Below are 20,526 nucleotides of genomic sequence, written 5' to 3'. Positions count from 1 at the left end.
CAGTGCTGCAAACAGAATTGCTAATATTATTAAATATGGCTATAAAAGCATAAGTGCAGACATTCAGAATAGGAAGCAGGATCATGGTGTGCAATACTCCTTTCTCTGCCATGAAGCAGAAATGGTATTGTGATTTAAAGAGAATCTAATTTGTCAGTAAGTTTGATGACCCCTACCCCCCAAACCATTTGTATGTGGGCCTGTAAAAAGATTAATTCGTAGGTACCTTTTTATATTGTCAATCCGTTGACTACATTTTCAGAAATCTAGATTTTTAGCAGTATCCAAGTGAGGTGTTATGCGTGGTGAGCAGGAGAATAAACTTAACAAAACTCTGCCTCCAATTAAAGGGAACGTGACAGCTGATACATGCTGCCCAATTCACAGGCACTGGCTGTATGATCTTGACTCTGAAACGCGATGGTGTTTCAGATAAAAACATCCGTTATAATTTGTGCTGGAGACTAGTCAGATAGGCACGTCCCTGATGGGTTCTCTCCGTCCGCTGCCCTGGAGCGACAGGTCGGAGAGCGGGCGGAGAGAAGCCGCCAGGGACCTGCCTAATCTATGTCGTTGCACGGTCCCCGGCAGCTTTTAGCATATGTCTTTCAGCGTTTTAGAGCGAAACACGTCTGACTGAGATCATACAGCCAGTGCCCATGGATTGGGCAGCATGTATCTGCTGTCAGGTTTATTTTAATCATTAACATTCTTGGCGCCTCCGCCTCTCTTTTGGTCATTATCTGATTTACATCTCATGTCAGGCGCCGGCCAGTATATCACACCCCCGCACAAATCAGCGGTCTACCAGCTTCTGGGCAGTAACTTGCCCACTCGGAGGGCTCTGGCTTCACTATTCTACTGTACATGCCCTGCAGAACACCGAAGCTTGAGCTCTCTGAAGTGTGTAAAAGCAAGGACCGCTAATCTCCCCAGGTGCCCAATTTCCTGTCTGGCGCCTGGCATGCGATGTAAATAATCAATGGATCAACAGAGGAAGGGAGGCGCCAAGACTGTTAACAAAACTCTGCCTCCTTGTGGTATTAAGTGCTTTCTCCTACCCATTGCACGTAACACCTCGTTTGCATTTTGCAAAAAATATGAATTTCTCAAAATTCAGGCAACTGCTGACAACCATCTCAGCCCAGTCTCCCATACACAGGAGCGATCTTTCTGAGAGTTGCTGTGTTCTGTATGGCAAAGCCACCAGCTGACATGTTGGCCGGCGGCTTATCGTAGAGAGAACAATGCGATCAGCAGTTCGAAATCGATTGTGACCGATCAATATCTCTCCCGACCATCAGCTGGCCTGCACCCCATTCAGACCGTCGGCTAAACCTGGCTGCTTCGGCCCACATTAGTCTGATGTGTATAGGACCTTTAGTATAAGATGCTGCATATTTTGTTGTAGAAATATAGAGGGTTTTCCACACATTTTTATTTATTATTAATTTTATGCTTTTGCTTATATAGCACTATCTTATTCCGCAGCCCATCCATCACAGTCCCCAATGGGGCTCACAATCTTCATTCCCTATCATTATGTCTTTGGAATGGGCAATAGTTGCTGGGGTCTCGGGTTCATTTTTGACCGTGGAATATCCTCCACTTTATTTTCGGTTTCTTCTTTTAATGCACAAATATGTTTGCTTCCCATGAGACTGGTTATAAGGATTTAGTAAGATCCTGGGAGATGGTGGATTGTAGGAAGGTATATTCTCTGCAGATCTGCGGTGGCCTACTGTAAACTAGTGCTATATGAAGCCAGCTCAGGCCTGCAGAACTTCACAGGGACCTATCCTAAAAGACTTGTTACTTAATACATTTTCTGGTTCTACACACTGTTCATCTGCTTCCGGCTGAATATTTTATAAGTGAGGCTGCCGGAGGAAGGATTCACAGTCTTCTGGGGACTGTGGGTTTGATTTGATTATTTTTTTTCTTCTTTTCCCCTCTTATCTGTGTTTAGTGTCTAGTTAAACTTGTAACAGCCTGTTAATGTGTGGATGGATTACTTACAACAGGATGAGTGTGAAGATCCGCAGTCCCCAGAGCAGCAGCATCTTCATAGCGGTAAATACAAGCAAAAAGAAGAAAATATCTGCGTAGTTATCCGTGTCATGAGATCTGGGCACAGTAAAGATTTTGATGGCGGCAGATGTGACGTTGAGGAGCTTGTGACCTCTTCCTCTCGGTTTTATCCCTCTCACCATCACACAGTGGCAGATCTTTAACCTGTGTTGTCTTCAGTCTGTCGAGTCACAGGGGAAACTTCTGAAAAGAGCATGACCTCCTCCAAAGCATTTTACCATCCGCTATTACTTCAATTTTCACACTATTGATCGGGCTTTATGCGATTTCTTGGAATACTGAATTTCAAGGGTTTTATTCTTCCCGGAGAAGGCTGGGCCATTCAATCAAGTTATCCTGCGTTACTGTGACAGTGGTATCTAGACCTTAGTGTGACCTCACATTGTGAAATGCAGAATTTTTTTGTTCACGGTCTTATGGGACCTGTTCAGCCATATTATAATTATTGATTTATCAGACCCCATCATCTCCTCTAGCTTCTATATGAGCACCACAATATACAGTCTATCTAGTACATATTAATGGGACACGAAAGCTGAAGTCTTTCTATCATTGAAAGAAGTTAAATTAATCTAGTGTCCCCTGTTTTCAGCCATATCAAACTGATGAATAGGTTGCCTGTAGTATTCTTCATTAGGAAACACATCTTCCCCTATCACAAGTACTTAATTTCACAAATCTCTAATTCTGAGACCTGTTGGTATGTCTGTTCACATCAATGGGATACGTCACCCTGAAGCTTCCATTGTAAAACAGAATTAAGTGGTATATATATAATTATATATTTAATTCAGATTTACCAATTGATTGATCTACTGTATATATGAGCGAACGTGCTCGGATAACGGCTTGTCTGAGCATGCTCGGATGTTATCCGAGGTTCTTGGGCGTGCACGTATATTATGTTCGATTCCCCGCAGCTGCGTGATTTGCAGCTGTTAGACACCACAACACATGCAGGGATTGCCTGTTTGACAGTCTCAACACATGTGGGGATTCCCTAACAAACAGCCCCAATTCATGCAGCCGCGGGGATTCAAACTCAATATGTGAGTACTCCCAAGATATTCGGATAAGATCCGAGCATTCTCAGATTAGACGATATCCGAGCACGTCCACTCATCACTACCTCCTGACTTCCCCCAAACAGATGAGAAAGGAGGTCTGTCACCTGCCGATATTAGTGTTGTCCATTTCCATAGTAATTCCTCACTGACTTCTCCAAATCAGTAATGCTGAGAACTTTCTCCTCTGTGTCTACTGAAGCGAGCGGCGTGGCACTGTACTGGGATATGTGCCAGTGCCTGGGGAAGTTTCAAAGAAACCAGGCTCCGGAATGTCTCCATTGCAGACCACAACCAGCTCTCCATCCGTGGGAGGAACGGCGTCGATGTAATGCTGCACTTTGCTATTACCTGTGGTTGCTAAACTGCTGAGCACACAGTTCGATGATGGACGTCAGAGCACAATTGACTTGCATTTCCCGGGATTGCCCTCAGTTCATTATGGGCAGATCCAGATTAACTTGATGCACCAGGAACGGTTCCAAGTTACATTTCCTGTCTGGAACCTCCCGTGTAAACTCTTGAGTTTGTCCATTAAATGAATATTTCTCAATAGTGGGTTATAAATTATAGGAGGGAATGGATCTTCCTTCAGTCACAACTTTTAGAAATGACAGACCGTGTTTGGCCTCCCGATTCCCCATCTATTTCTTCATCAGACTGAAAAGTGAATCTGGTACGATGGGACGTCTTGTAAGTAACACTTAGAATTCTTCCAACTCCCCTTGGTGTGGCTGAATCATATTTTGCATAGTCTGTATAGGAATTGTATAGGACAGGGTTCCTAATGGCAAATCTGGAAAGTCTGCAATGGCAATCCACATTGGTGATATGAGAATGGACAAGATGGTGAACCCCATCTCTGAAATCATACACCAAAGGTTTGGGGTGTAATTCCATTCTTGAAATGAGTGGATCATTTAGCTTTGCAAACCCCTCTCTTATGCATGTCCTTGTCTAATTAACTAAAATTTACAACCTGCATATTATTTTTTTAAATTATTTTATACAAAGAAATAATTTCAATTACAGAATTACTGGAATAACATACATTTTCCAGTTTTTCATAGCAATTTGAGAATGTGATTGTACTTCCAGTGGGACCATTTGGCTATTTGCAGCAAAAGTTTGGCTCATGTTAAAATAAGAAAAAAACACTCAAATACACAAATGTATCCCAAACTCCTAGCCGGTATCCAGGAAATTGTAACCTATAACAGGAGAAGAATCGTAGAGTGAAATCCTTCTTGGCCGGCTCTTTCCAGTATGTAATGTGAATAACACTAAATAAAATGGTCTTCTGATCGCTCTACAAAGGTCGTTACTTTTTCCGTCAAGTCATTTAGCGTCGATTTTTGGCAAGAGATGAAGCTGGTAATCGGGTAATGGAGGCGAGGTCAGGAGCCACAAGTCTGCTGCTTTAGCAATAACTCTACTACATTGGGCACAAAGAGACACAATCAAGCCTAGAATATGGTGACTTTTGAAGCAGTTTGATCTGACCTCTTATAACTTGATAAATCATAATGAATAAATATTACAGTTAGAACTTGTTTTGGAGTGTGACAAACTGGACAGTTGAATAGGGAACAATTTAGAGAGGCCAGCAACCCCAGGAGCCTCTTTAAGAACGTCCACAACTGGGAACATTTGTTTCTAATCTGACACCCACTACATTCATTCTTTATGGGTTCTCTGGTTATTGCCTAGTACACTGCTTGGTTTTTCTCCAACAGTCCCCTAAAAATGGAGCGATAGTCGAGCATTCGCATGGATGCTTCCTTCAGATGGGGGCTAAAGTGCCCTATCCATATTATGTGGCAATTGTGTGTATGGGGGAATTATTTAGTCGTGGTAGAAGGTTTTTGAGCATAAACAATTAGGTAATAAACTGACTTCTTTGCTTGTTTCCCATTGCCTTTTTTTTTTTATTTAAACCTATATAGCAGCAGGATTTGCGCGAGTGTCACCGATTGCTGCAATGATGGATATTACTTGGATTGCGCAAAGACATAATCACAGGAGAGTTACAATTATGAATGTCGTCTTTCGGGTACATGACATGTGACAGATCCAGAGCTATTGATGTCAATACTCCAAATTGCCCTATTTCTTTTCCTGTGGATATTGACAGACCCAGGAATCCTCCACTTGCGCCATGTTACTAATAAGCCTTTAATTGTTCTCTATGTATAATACAAAGTGTTTCCATTTCTTGTGGCCTGGTATCTTTTCTGTCCACTCCCGGTGGCCCTTTCTTGTGCCAGAACGGCTTACATTTTTGTTGCAGGGAATGAGTTCATATGAAAGTGATCAGTCTTTGTACATGAATAATAGAATGAGCCTCCTTCATTAATAATGTCTTCCTTCTGCTGCTCCCCAGGAAATCATGGCATGGAGATGACAGTACGACATCTGTTACTCCATAGATTATGGGGGCAGGGGTGGTGCGCCGTGGCCTCGTATTTTCACATCCGCGTTTAATTTACTGCTCTTATAGGATAAAATGGGAAGAAAACAGTCAAGTGAAGATGTAGCCCCTCTTTACTGTCCACTGGTTATCTGTGATGGTGTAAACAGATGGTTTGCAAACGTTGGAGCTCTATATCTAAGGGCCCCAGGGCAATCAACCTGGTAAGAGATCAGCCATAATTGCACAATGTGGACTATGCACAGACCTTGATATATAGCATAGAATTCCTTATTATGGACATATTGGTGTGGACCCGGGTGTAGCTCTAACATGGGGGTCTTGGAACATATGTGCATCTGTAAGCTCTGCTCCGGGCGGATCCTGCTGGTGTGTTTAATGGAATCTGTCATGTAACCAGTAGTGGCCGACAAAGGCTGGATCCTGCCGTTCGGTGTGACAAGACGATGATTGATTGATAGAACGACGTGCAGGTGGACAGGAATCGGGGAAGGAGAAGGAGGATAATTAGTTTGTTACAGGATAGTTCGACATTTTAATAATAATAGTACTAATAATCTTTATGTATTTAGGGCCAACATATTCCGCAGCGCTTTACAATTCAACAGTTCATATACAAGTCACAAGTAACACTGAATGTACATTGCCCACGATGAATACTGCCATTTTGGTCAGTTATTGGACGCCTCGCTTTTTCTTAATAATTTGACATAATGTATTTTTTTTTAGATATTGTTTTTTCTTGCTGAATGTTCTATTGTTGCTTCACGTAGTGACCTCTTTGTTCTGTTCTTTGCAGGAGTGTGTCTATAACCATTATCGCCGGATGTATTGACCACCTTACAACAGGCCTGGAGAGGAGACCGCTTTTAAATATGGTGCCTTACTCCCCCCAGACCCTGATCATCTTCCTGGCACTGCTCTTCTTCTCTGCTATCATCGTGACTGAGGCAGACAGTAAGTTGTTGGATTCTCTTTGTTATACTCTTACATTGTTATGAACTCTTAAGGGCTATGTCTCTTTTGCAATTTACCTGCTATTATAAATCCTTTCTGTTTGAATGGAGGGATTATTAATTTTTTAGTGTTTAGCTTTTTGCCTATTTTTTTTTTTAGACACCTTGCGGTTGCAGCCTGTCCGTGTTACCTTAGCAAGGAGCTTGCAGCACAAGCAGACTCAATATTTGCAACCTGCTGGTGCTTTTCTGCAGCTGGCTGAACCTGGCAAGCATCAGTCCCCCTGCGCTTTTCCCGTGCTGCAGAGACCAGCCTAGCAGAGAATATACGGTAGTTTGTGCCGTTGGTATGACCATGCCGCTTGTCTGAACTGTCAATCTTTAGTAGCACACCACCCCCCATCAAAGCAGGAAGATCCTAAACATTTAGCTGGAGAAAACTCTTTTTAATTCCAGCACAATGCAAATTCAGAGTCTGGTTATCCCAAAAAAGGAGCTAGTAAAGGGACAATTGAACCCTATGTCAACCCTGACTGATTAAGATGGCTTTATGTAATGGTATAAACTCTTTCATCCATTCGTCAACTTTTGCTTCATGCTGCACTGCTTCATGTAGCTGTAGTTTGGATCGTTAATCTCGGTGAAAGTCTTCCTACAAATACGTTTTTGAAAAGAAACAAGACAATTTTAGTCGCATTTTGTTTGAAATCTTACAGCACAATTGCCCGTAGCCGGTGCCAATGGACTATATGGAAAGGTTGGAAAGCGGAGCTTGTGTTTCCATTCATGTAGCAATGATTGCAAGGGCAGTCCATACAGGCAATAGTTTGTTTCCTCATTTTACATTATCGCCAGCAGCACAACTGAGATGTATTCTTGACCAGTTGCAAATTTTATTTTTTTCTTATACACACGCGAAAGATGCTATCTAGTGATGAGCGAATATACTCGTTACTCGAGATTTCTCGAGCACGCTTGGGGGTCCTCCGAGTATTTTTTTTTAGTGCTCGGAGATTTAGTTTTCATCACCTCAGCTGAATGATTTACATCTCTTAGCCAGCTTGATTACATGTGGGGATTCCCTAGCAACCAGGCAACCCCCACATGTACTTATGCTGGCTAACAGATGTAAATCATTCAGCTGCGGCAAGAGTAACGAGTATATTCGCTCATGACTAATGCTATCCACAACAAACGAGTGTTTTGGTTTGGGAACGTTCAGACATTCAAGTATTGCCCCTGGTAAAAGACCCTTGACACAAGCTTTTGTCTTTGCAGTCGCAGGCGTTGCCCATACTGCACAGTGGATACACCCAAGGCTACACTATGGGGAATGTGTTAAGTCAGTGTGTCGTCTGTGTACAGATGGACAACTACTCATCAGTGATGGCAGCCTCCACTATTCTCACCTGTTTTATGGACAGGCCAATGCCAGTCTTAATAGCAGGCAGCTCCAAGACCCACCCATGATGCGGGTGAGCGGATAAAGCCCCAAACAGCCCCAGACACTCCCTGACTGATCCGCAAAAGGGAGCATGAATCCAACCCAAGAAATTGGAACTATGCTTCCTCATACTTGCACCCACTGAATAGTGCACATTCATACATACTTTCAACACCAGATTGGCGGATATCTGTCCAAGCTCAGGCTTACTGATTTATGAGCTTCGGCTGTACTTAGTATTATACAGACCTTATAACAATGGCCTCTTATCTGAAAGTGTATTATTTGTTATAATAAAGCGTCTCCGTGTTGTTCTTCACATTGAGCGAGGCCTTTGTTCTGCAGATTGGAATAGCTTGCTGCTTGTAATACTCTGTATAATATAATTATTTTGCATCATTATTAGGCTTTACTGCCTCATCCGTCCTTTGTATTGTTTTGTGTTTAACATGAATGAAAACTGCTTAACATACCAGCTTGGACAGCGTAAATCCACTGGTGTAGCTGGGATGGGGCAGAAGACAAGTGGCTCTTCATTGTGAGTCTGTGCTGGAGAGGGCCCAAGACTTGAGTCTATGGTAAAAATGAACTGGCAGGTGCTAGCTCCAGCTCTGTGCTGCTGTATCTAAGGATTTCATGAATAAGACTGAGTATCCGTTTCATATAATAACATGCTAGTCTTCTAATTGTCCCCTGATCCCAACTATTGCTGCTGTTTGCAAGATAAATTGTTTTATGAAAGAACCACAAATATATTTTCAGTTTTATCACTCCTGCTCTCTAGTGCATGAATAGGCAGGCTGCTTTCTCCATGATGTCACTGCTGCTCTCTAGTGCATGGATAGGCTGCTTTCTCAGTGATGTCACTGCTGCCCTTTAGTGCTTGGATAGGCTGCTATATCAGTGATGTCACTTATGGTCTCTAGTGAATTGATAGGCTGCCTTCTCAGTGATGTCACTGATGGTCTTTAGTGAATTGATAGGCTGCCTTCTCGGTAATCTCACTGATGGTCTCTAGTTAATTGATAGGCTGCCTTATCAGTGATGTCACTCATGGTCTCTAGTGAATTGATAGGCTGCCTTCTCGGTGATGTCACTGATGGTCTCTAGTGAATTGATTGGCTGCCCTCTCGGTGATGTCACTGATGGTCTCTAGTGAATTGATAGGCTGCCTTCTCGGTGATGTCAGTGATGATTCCTAGTGAATTGATAGGCTGCCCTCTCGGTGATGTCACTGATGGTCTCTAGTGAATTGATAGGCTGCCTTCTCGGTGATGTCACTCATGGTCTCTAGTGAATTGATAGGCTGCCTTCTCGGTGATGTCACTGATGGTCTCTAGTGAATTGATAGGCTGCCTTCTCGGTGATGTCACTGATTGTCTCTAGTGAATTGATAGGCTGCCTTCTCGGTGATGTCACTCATGGTCTCTAGTGAATTGATAGGCTGCATTCTCGGTGATGTCACTGATGGTCTCTAGTGAATTGATAGGCTGCCTTCTCGGTGATGTCACTGATTGTCTCTAGTGAATTGATAGGCTGCCTTCTCGGTGATGTCACTGATGGTCTCTAGTGAATTGATAGGCTGCCTTCTCGGTGATGTCACTGATGGTCTCTAGTGAATTGATAGGCTGCCATCTCGGTGATGTCACTGATTGTCTCTAGTGAATTGATAGGCTGCCTTCTCGGTGATGTCACTGATGGTCTCTAGTGAATTGATTGGCTGCCCTCTCGGTGATGTCACTGATGGTCTCTAGTGAATTGATAGGCTGCCTTCTCGGTGATGTCAGTGATGATTCCTAGTGAATTGATAGGCTGCCCTCTCGGTGATGTCACTGATGGTCTCTAGTTAATTGATAGGCTGCCTTCTCGGTGATGTCACTCATGGTCTCTAGTGAATTGATAGGCTGCCTTCTCGGTGATGTCACTGATGGTCTCTAGTGAATTGATAGGCTGCCTTCTCGGTGATGTCACTGATTGTTTCTAGTGAATTGATAGGCTGCCTTCTCGGTGATGTCACTCATGGTCTCTAGTGAATTGATAGGCTGCCTTCTCGGTGATGTCACTGATGGTCTCTAGTGAATTGATAGGCTGCCTTCTCGGTGATGTCACTCATGATCTCTAGTAAATGGACAGATTGCATTCTCAGTGAAATCACATCTCCGTCACCAATGTTCTTTAATGAATTTACTTCCTTGATAAAACTTTGATCTCTGTACGTTAGCAGCGTTATAACAGTATTCACTGATGATCTGTGACAACTTCAAGGGTGGTTCTCATCAATAATAGATAAAAAGCAGCAATAGACATAAGAGCTTGGTGGATCTCATGAGCTGATGATTATAATTTGAAATAACACAGTGGTAAAACTTGGATAAACTAAAGCTCCCCCCCCATATAAATTAGGGAAAAGTTGGCGATATTGGTGGGATGACCTAAGTGTAGAGATGCTTTCCAATTCTTCTCTGATAGATGAGGTTGGATTAAAGAAGGATCGGGCAGCAGAAACATTACAAGAAAGCTGAAAATGACCAAAGAATCGCCTTCATTTCACAGCCTAGTCACTCACCCAGAAAAACTGCATAATAAAAGAGAAAGTTGCAATGGGAACTGGGCCTGGAAGTCAATTCTGTTCCTCTCTATTGCTAAACCTGTTTTCCATTTTATTTTCTAGCGTAAGCAGTAATATTATATTACGAGAATTGAGTCTCTGGTTTTATTGTTGCAACGCTTTATCTTCTGCATGTAAAATGGCCATTTGCATTCAGAAAGCCTGGAAAACAATGTCGCGTCATTCTTCTGACTTGTTAATTGGCTAGAGACGTGACTGAACTTACCGCTAAATAACAGGTTGATTTTTTTTTTCTTTTTCCTCTTTAAGTTCAATGCTGGGAAAAAAAGAAGCCTCGTAATAATAGAAAATAAGAAAAATCCGTCCGGTTTCCTGGGTGACCTGTCAGTTTATCTGTCACGGTGACCGTAAGCCCATTGAATCTTCCCTCAGCTGATTCCCTTTGATTGTTTTACACGTTCCCTCCAGGTCAGCCATATCTGGCTTGGTTTCAGGAACTGTCTGCAGGGGCTTAGAGAATTTCATTTCTTCTCCAGTTTAAAAGCTGAAAAGAAATGTTTAACCTCTCCCCATCGTCTCCATCCTCTGTTTGTAGGAGACTACCTGAGAATATCTCACGTCTCCGGAATCAAAACCTGAAAGAAGGTGGCATCGGAGCGGCGACGAGGAACACGGCGTTATTTGTTTTAAATTGGATTCAGTGTTTAGCTCTCCGCTAGAAACTTCCCATTACTCCTCACCGGTCTGGAATAGCCCTTGGCAAGACTGAGCTCTTAAGTGACGCTTGCTCATCCCTGACCCATCTAATGTCCTGGTCCTCACCAGAACCATTCACATACAGCTCCAGACAGGGATGCTTGTGCCTTTTTGGTTGCTCTTTCCTACCCCGCACTCATCAGCCGTAAGAAGATTCCCTTTAATAGAGATGCAAAGAACTGTGCTATTTAATTAAATGTACGGCACACAATTGAAGTGATTTCTGATCTAGAGAGAGACACACATCTTATACGTTCTTATTAAACATTATTTCCACCTCGGGATGAAAATCACACTAGACAGCACATTGCAGACTCTTAAAGGGCCTCTATAAAAAGAATATCGTATTAAATTAGGCTGCTTATAAATACTTCTACAGCCGTAATTTACTGAAAACAGGAAGGAATGAATTTCATTCAGCTACACAGCAACTTCTGCTCTGGCCAAGCCTACTATGGTGTTGCCCTTCACTTGGACAACCCTTTCTCAGTCACTGTATTTCCCCCAGTTATAATTATAACACCTATACTCCCCTCCGGTGCCAGCACTGTTCCAGCAGGGCCAGCACTGGCTCTCCCGGGGCTCTCTTGACACTGTTGTGTCACGCAATCCCTGCGGTCAATCACCAGCCGCTTCACGGTCTCCTCCTTTTGATAAATCGGACATCCAGAGGAAGTCATAGCTGCATCTGCCTTCTCACTTCTTCCGGATGTCAAATTTGTCAAAAGGAGAAAACCATGAAGTAGCCACTGATTGCCTGCAGATTTCTAGAGATCCAGTGCCATCACTACTGGAATGAAGACAATGTGACGGAGGTATTTCCCGGTGGACATACTGTGGATTTATCATTGGCAGCACATGAGTGGCACCTCCATTACATTGTCTTCATCCAGTTTGGTCCTTTCAAGAGCGGTGTCTTTGCAGCAGCCGTGTGATAATTATATACGTGAGATACACGTTGCTTTGTAGCAACCATACTAGGTGAGTGGATTCCCTTCCCTTACAACTCATTGTTTATTGGTTAAGACCCTATTGTGCTCTCTTTTTTCCAGTTTTCTCTACTCCCAACACAACTGGAATGGCATGGGAGGAGAGCATAGGTGTGTTATTGTCCGAGCAGTGAAGAACCCCTTTTAAAGGATGGAGGAGCAAAAAGTTATGCTCATTTTCTGACACCAAGGGGTTTGATTCTTTTCCTTCATACACCTGGAGATAAAATCTACCATTGGAAGATCCCCAAATTGAGTGCATTGCCTTCTAATGGAGCATCAAGAAAAAATGCATTCATCTGCAGTCTTCTTCAGTTTGTGATTATACCATACGTTTACAATGATTGTGTTTATAGGTAGTATAACCCTTTTAATATGCTGGAAATGTTTTACTAAAACCTTATAAATTTCCACAACCAACTTCTAAAGAAGTGATGTAAAAGACGATCAGCTGATCACTGCACCTACGTTATTCCATCCTCGCTTCTCTAATGTTGACATAAGGTGGATTTTACAGTGACATCCTGATAATTCCCGTAGACGTATGATTAGGACATGTTTATTTTCATGCAGGGCGGCAATTCCTCAGCGCTGTGGGATTATCTCCGGATTTGAGCTGATTATTGGGATGCACATATTGTAGTACTATTGAAATTGATTCACGTTACAACGCAACTTTGTTTAAACAGCTTGTGTAATATTTGTCTCTACAAGGGACCCCGAGATAACGTTTCATTATCGTGCATTGAAAGGTGCGGCACAGTTTTTATGAGTTATATGAGAGGATTTTATAATTGAATATTTGGCCTGTGAGCATTTATAATACACGATGCATGATATGAAGTGCACCTGTTAGACTGCTGTTTCCATAATATCGCTGCCATTTAGTAAATGGATAGGCCATCTTCTTTGATATCACCATTTCTCATCAATTGAGTGGTTGGCTACATTTTCAGTGATGTCCTTGCTCTCTAGTGAATGGATAGGCTACATTTTCAGTGATGTCCTCGCTCTCTAGTGAATGGATAGGCTGCATTTTCAGTGATGTCCTTGCTCTCTAGTGAATGGATAGGCTGCATTCTCCATGATGTCACTGCTCTCTAGTGAATGGATAGGCTGCATTCTCAGTGATGTCACTGCTCTCTAGTGAATGGATAGGCTGCATTCTCCGTGATGTCACTGCTCTCTAGTGATGGATAGGCTGCATTCTCAGTAATGTCACTGCTCTCTAGTGATGGATAGGCTGCATTCTCCATGATGTCACTGCTCTCTAGTGATAGGCTGCATTCTCAGTGATGTCACTGCTCTCTAGTGAATGGATAGGCTGCATTCTCAGTGATGTCACTGCTCTCTAGTGAATGGATAGGCTGCATTCTCCGTGATGTCACTGCTCTCTAGTGATGGATAGGCTGCATTCTCCATGATGTCACTGCTCTCTAGTGATAGGCTGCATTCTCAGTGATGTCACTGCTCTCTAGTGAATGGATAGGCTGCATTCTCAGTGATGTCACTGCTCTCTAGTGAATGGATAGGCTACATTTTCAGTGATGTCCTTGCTCTCTAGTGAATGGATAGGCTACATTTTCAGTGATGTCCTTGCTCTCTAGTGAATGGATAGGCTGCATTCTCAGTGATGTCACTGCTCTCTAGTGAATGGATAGGCTGCATTCTCCATGATGTTATTGCTGTCTAGTGATGGATAGGCTGCATTCTCAGTGATGTCACTGCTCTCTAGTGATGGATAGGCTGCATTCTCAGTGATGTCACTGCTGTCTAGTGATGGATAGGCTGCATTCTCCGTGATGTCACTGCTCTCTAGTGATGGATAGGCTACATTCTCAGTTATGTCACTGATTTCTAGTAAATGGATAGACAGCATTTTCAGTACTATCACTTCTGGTCTCCTGAATGGGACAGCTGCTTTCTCATTGATGTCACCATAGGTGTCTAGCGAATGGATAGGCCACATTCTCAGTTATCTCCGCTGCTGTCTTGTAAATGGATAGGCTGCATTTTCAGTGATGACCCTGTTGACCATTTATGTAGTTACTAGGATGTATAAAGTAGTCATAAATATTGTCAGTCTGTAAAATCTTGCTCTTTTTTTATTGTATGCAAACGACAAGCACATTTTTATATTCTATATTTTGGGATTCACAACATTGTAATCTGATAAATGTCATGCTTCAGTATTAGGCATTGAGTCAGTTGAAGATATTGGGACAAACTGAACCTCATACTTTGCCTCAGGTACCATTAGCCAGAAAAGACTCGTCCGGCGGCTGTGCAATCACGGGAAAGTGCTACAATTTGTAGACTATGCAATTTTGCTCCAGAGAAAATCAGGTGGTTAAAGGAGGGAATCTTCTCTGACAATAGAGATAACTGGTGACTCTGACTCATTTTTGTAAAACTTTTTTTCGCCTGACATCTTTACATACAATAGTACTTTGCGGGAAAGTTCTGAACTTTGAAGTGGAAGTGTGCGTAAAGCACGCTCCTCATGTCTAAAACCTCCCAGTCAAGTACAATGAACCGGAGCTGGGAGAAAAACACAGTGAAAGGATGAGAAGTATCCAGCTATAGAATGACAATTTCGCCTTACTAGACTCCTCCGCACTCCTATTGTTTCATCCAAGCATTCCATTTATACAAAGACGGATAGATTTCTGGTGTAGAAGAAATGTGCACATATATCAGAAAATGGATCCTGGGTATAGAATAATACTCCCACCTGTTCTGATGCATCTTATGTCAGGGAGCCTTGAAAACCAAGGTTACAAATACCTGTATGGAGTCATCCCTTAAAATGGAAAAGGTTATCAGTAAATGAGTGGGAAGATTCAACCCCAATACTCCTGCAGATCGGCAAAATGAAGGGATGCAGCGCAGCTGTTAATTCTTCCAGAAAATATTTGATACAGGTATAGCAGGTAATCCTACAGGCAGCTGTGCTTTATATTGCACCTCTGTCTTATTTGTGTGAATGGGAATAAGCTGCAGTAATTGGCACAGCCGTAATTGTTTGTACGGGGCAGTAACTGTGGAGGCAGTCTCCTGAAGCAAAGGAACCAAAATCGGGCCCCCAGTAATAAAACAGCATTGCGTACCGAAGGATAATCAAAAAGTGTCCATAGTCTTTAAACACCAATAGCAGTGAGTGAAACATTTTTTTTTACGTACGGTTTTTATTTTTTAATTGCTGTTTTAGACCCCTTGTTATGTGATTTTTAGCCCCATCCAAGTCTCAGATTTTTCTCTAGTAGGGGTGTTTACCACCCAGTAATATAGGCTGACTATGGGGTCTTTGTGTCTATCCACGGTCCTACTTTCTTCATTACGGTAACTCGTGTATCGGCAAAGCTTCTAGCCCACTTTTAGTTCCTTTGATGCACTCTCCTAATTTTTTATAACCTGTTTCTCCTCTCTACATTTTGTGGAAATCTATGACCCCTCGCTCCTTGCTGCTATGTCAGATGGCCGTATAACACGGACAACGATCGCATCGTAAAGCACGGACTGGCTGGCAGCTCTCCAGATCATAGTGTGACAGCTGCCTCGCTCGGGTCTGGAGAGCCGCCAGCCGGTCCAAGAATTGTGATGCGATCGTTGTCCGTGTGAAACAGCCATCTGACTGTGCCCCAAAGATCAGGTGCAGATGAGCGGTTTTTTGGTCCTAGTGCGATCCTACTAAATATCGATCACACTCGGACCAATGTTATTCTGTTGGGCTGTGCACATGTCAGATTTTTTTCTCTTGAGTCAGAAGAATAAACGGCTGCATGCACAAATTCGATTGCACTCAGCCATGCAAGTTTGTCAGTCCGTGGAAAACATCGGACTGCACTTGGATGACATCTGAGTGTAGTCTGATTTCCCTGACTGACAGAATTGAGAAGATGGAGAAAAAATGTCTGTATCGCCTCCTCATACGAGAGAATCGGATCGCATTATGATCACACACTGATCAGATTGTGATTAGCATATTCATATCTGTTGTCTCGGATGAGAGACTCTATGGACGTCTGTACCTGCCCTAACATTGAGAGAAGAGGGGTGTGTAGGGGCACATCTGAAATTATCAGAAGCTTTGACAGATTTGTAATATTGTTGCAAAAGCACGGAGCTTGATAAGGGTATGTGCACATGTTAAGTATTTGGTGCAGAAATTCCTGCGCCATTTCTGCATCTCTTGGCAGAAAAAAGCATTTTTTTTAACTTGTTTTTGCTGCAGCTTTTTCACCCAATGATTAGTATGGCTGAAATATGCAGCAAAAACACAGGAAGAATTGACATGCTGCAGATTTAACGTGTGCATGAGACTTCAGAATTCACACTCTATTTGCTGGCATAGGGAAACCCTACAAAATAAAAAAAAAATCTGCATGAAAGTATGTATCTATGTATGTTTGTGTGTATGTATGTATATATATATATGTGTATATATATATATATATATATATATATATATATATATATACATACATACATACATACATACATACATACATACATACATACGGTATATATAATATCTTCTTTTAAAGATCCGGATACACTTTATGAAATATTCCTTTATGTTGCAGACTTATAGGCAAGATTTACATTTTTTTTTATGTTCTATACTTACATGTTTTTCATTGCTCTTTCTGTGGGCAGGAATTACCGTAAAATGTATCCTAAACCTCCTGGTTCATGAATAGAATTCCAGAGGTTCCAACACTTTGTAAGCAGGCAGAGTTTATAGGGGAGAGGATTGTAACTCGCCACACCAGTTCTATGCAGAATCCATGGTGTGCAGGATGTGATCGCTGCTGCCTCTGCATTAGAGGCAATGACAGGTTGTCATTCCAAAAAATGACAAATGAATGAAAATTAAAAAAACAAAACAAAAAAAAAAAACCTTCAGCAGCACTAGTTATCAGCAATGGAAGAATAGAAGATACTGAAATCCCATATAACGGGAACCTGCAGGGCACGGCGCACCTGCCTGACCTCAGGACCATAGATTTTGTTGGTTATCTCTGCTCATTTGCTTTGTGCCTGACTGCTGGTGACAAAGCAGACGAGCGACAGAGGTCGTTTTGTGATTCACACTTCAATACAATCAATACCCCTGACTGCAGTGTCTGAAAGTGGAAATCTAAACTTTTATTTCTGGTCATTAATGAGTGAAATTTACTTACCGGTTGTCTGCCCCGACAGGAAGAGATCACCGCTCCGACCTTATGTGGAACAGACCAAAAAGCCTCATTAAAAGGATATGGCTGTGAAGAGATACAAAGGGGCAGGAGACCAAAATGAAATGAATTAACACATGTGGAATTATATACTTAACAAAAAAGTGTGAAACAACTGAAAATATGTCTTATATTCTAGGTTCTTCAAAGTAGCCACCTTTTACTTTGATGACTGCTTTGCACACTGTTGGCATTCTCTTGATGAGCTTCAAGATGTAGTCACCGGGAATGGTCTTCCAACAATCTTGAAGGAGTTCCCAGAGATGCTTAGCACTTGTTGGCCCTTTTGCCTTCACTCTGCGGTCCAGCTCACCCCAAACCATCTCGATTGGGTTCAGGTCTGGTGACCGTGGAGACCAGGTCATCAGGCGTAGCACCCAACTCTCCTTTTTTTATCAAATAGCCCTTACACAGCCTGGAGGTGTGTTTGGGGTCATTGTCCTGTTGAAAAATAAATGATGGTCCAACTAAACGCAAACCGGATGTAATAGCATGCCGCTGCAAGATGCTGTGGTAGCCATGCTGGTTCAGTATGCCTTCAATTTTGAATAAATCCCAAACAGTGTCACCAGCAAAGCACTCCCACACCATCACACCTCCTCCTCCATGCTTCACGGTGGGAACCAGACATGTAGAGTCCATCCGTTCACCTTTTCTGTGTCGCACAAAGACATAGTGGTTGGAACCAAAGATCTCAAATTTGGACTCATCAGACCAAAGCACAGATTTCCACTGGTCTAATGTCCATTCATTGTGTTCTTTAGCCCAAACAAGTCTCTTCTGCTTGTTGCCTGTCCTTAGCAGTGGTTTCCTAGCAGCTATTTTACCATGAAGGCCTGCTACACAAAGTCTCCTCTTAACAGTTGTTGTAGAGATGTGTCTGCTGCTAGAACTCTGTGTGACATTGACCGGGTCTCTAATCTGAGCTGCTGTTAACCTGCGATTTCTGAGGCTGGTGACTCGGATAAACTTATCCTCAGAAGCAGAGGTGACTCTTGGTCTTCCTTCCCTGGGGCGGTCCTCATGTGAGACAGTTTCTTTGTAGCGCTTGATGGTTTTTGCAACTGCACTTGGGGACACTTTCAAAGTTTTCCCAATTTTTTGGACTGACTGACCTTCATTTCTTAAAGTAATGATGGACACTCGTTTTTCTTTACTTAGCTGCTTTTTTCTTGCCATAATACAAATTCTAACAGTCTATTCAGTAGGACTATCAGCTGTGTATCCACCAGACTTCTGCACAACACAACTGATGGTCCCAAGGCAAGAAATCACTCTTATTAAACCTGACAGGGCACACCTGTGAAGTGAAAACCATTCCCGGTGACTACCTCTTGAAGCTCATCAAGAGAATGCCAAGAGTGGGCAAAGCAGTCATCAAAGCAAAAGGTGGCTACTTTGAAGAACCTAGATTATAAGACATATTTGCAGTTGTTTCACACTTTTTTGTTAAGTATATAATTCCACATGTGTTAATTCATAGTTTTGATGCCTTCAGTGTGAAATTACAATTTTCATAGACCTGAAAATACAAAAGAATCCCTAAATGAGAAGGTGTGTCCAAACTTTTGGTCTGTACTGTGTGTGTGTGTATATATCTATATCTATATATATATATATATATATATATATATATATATATATATATATATATATATATATATATATATATAATGTACTCTGTGCAGAGACAGCTTCATCCATGGTCACAATCCGGCGCAGATGCTATAGATCACTGTACTCAGCCCAGCACGTACTCTGCAGGAATAAAAACGGGGTGAAGAGCTGAGACAAGAGGTGGCCATGGCCATAGCACCATGTAGAGGGTATCGGCTCTATTGCGTCTCTTCAGATAAGTGTGCAAGATTTCCTTTTATATTGGATCCATTCTTTGCCAAGTCTGAATATTTTTGCTGAGGCTCAAGACAGCATCTCGCGTCCTAATGTCGCACAGTTCTCCTGCTCAGACGTTTTACTGATTTTTTTTTTTTTTTTTTTCCCCCCCTCCCCTTGCACCTTTTACCTTTGTGTGCCCTGCACCACTGCCAGTATTTGATGAGTGAACCTCCTGACCCGGAGTAAAACTGGCTGGTCCTGTTGTGGGAGGGAGGAAGCTGTTTGTACAAGTTGTGAGTGATGAATACAGATTATTATCTGTACAACGTATCACAGACCTTACATAGAACAGGTTCTCACCTCTGGTTTACAAAAAAAAAAAGCGCGGAGTGGGGAGGAATTTGCAGAAAAACAAATAGATTATAATGGCATTAATTGTTTAATCTGCCGTGGGTCCACAGGTGATTGCATGCTCTACGTCCTGGGATCGTGCCACGCCTGTAGTCTTTATGGCCAGGTGTGAAGTCTCTGTAACACCATCCATAGCATTGATTACATGTATTAGGCCACGCTGTCAATTATGCATCACAATGTCGGCTTTCACTGGTTTCGTAGGACGGGCAACTTTTTCTTCCCCACTAAATTCTTCTTTTCTCAGATCTAAGAAAAACGACTTCTGCGTAACCTCTTCTGGTCATTTCCTTCCCACACTTTGCTCATTTCATTGCTGCCCTATGACGTGCTTCAGCTTGTCGCAGTAGTCATCACCTTCCTCCGATGGAAACAGCCTGGTATATGAATATTCATTTAGGTAGTCTTGTAGCAGCTGATGCTCATGTCCCGAAGCGTATACGTGGTGAGAAAGCCTCACCTGAGACACGTCATGGGGACCATGTCCAACCTATGGGCCATTACTAGACCTTGGCATGTCTCCTGATTTCATACAATATTAAGTAGAGATTTGCTTTCGTGAATTTATGCAGAAGTAGTGGAACGCTCCTTTAGATGAGAATACAGCACCTCACTGAGGCATCATATGGCAGTACATAGAGGAACTTTGGGTCCTCAGTCCGAGGCTGAATACATACAGGACCCATGAATGCTGTTTTGTTCCTGATCCTTCCTTTGTCACAATTGCATGTGTTTTTTT

General features: G+C 42.5%; 1 protein-coding gene across 14 annotated transcripts in view; it reads left to right on the top strand.

Moving 5' to 3' along the window:
* Positions 1 to 20,526, top strand: part of PTPRF (protein tyrosine phosphatase receptor type F) — a 1,072,658-nt gene that overhangs the window by 800,219 nt on the left and 251,913 nt on the right. For all 14 annotated transcript variants that reach the window (XM_069738054.1, XM_069738062.1, XM_069738067.1 and 11 more), the window contains one exon: positions 6,386 to 6,543. In XM_069738054.1, coding sequence (XP_069594155.1) covers positions 6,462 to 6,543 — 82 coding nt within the window. In that variant the 5' untranslated portion in view covers positions 6,386 to 6,461. The remainder of the gene's footprint in view (positions 1 to 6,385; positions 6,544 to 20,526) is intronic.

The sequence above is a fragment of the Ranitomeya imitator genome, chromosome 8, assembly GCF_032444005.1.
Source record: "Ranitomeya imitator isolate aRanImi1 chromosome 8, aRanImi1.pri, whole genome shotgun sequence".
NCBI classification, from domain to species: Eukaryota; Metazoa; Chordata; class Amphibia; order Anura; family Dendrobatidae; genus Ranitomeya; species Ranitomeya imitator.
This window is presented reverse-complemented; position numbering and strand designations above follow the sequence as displayed.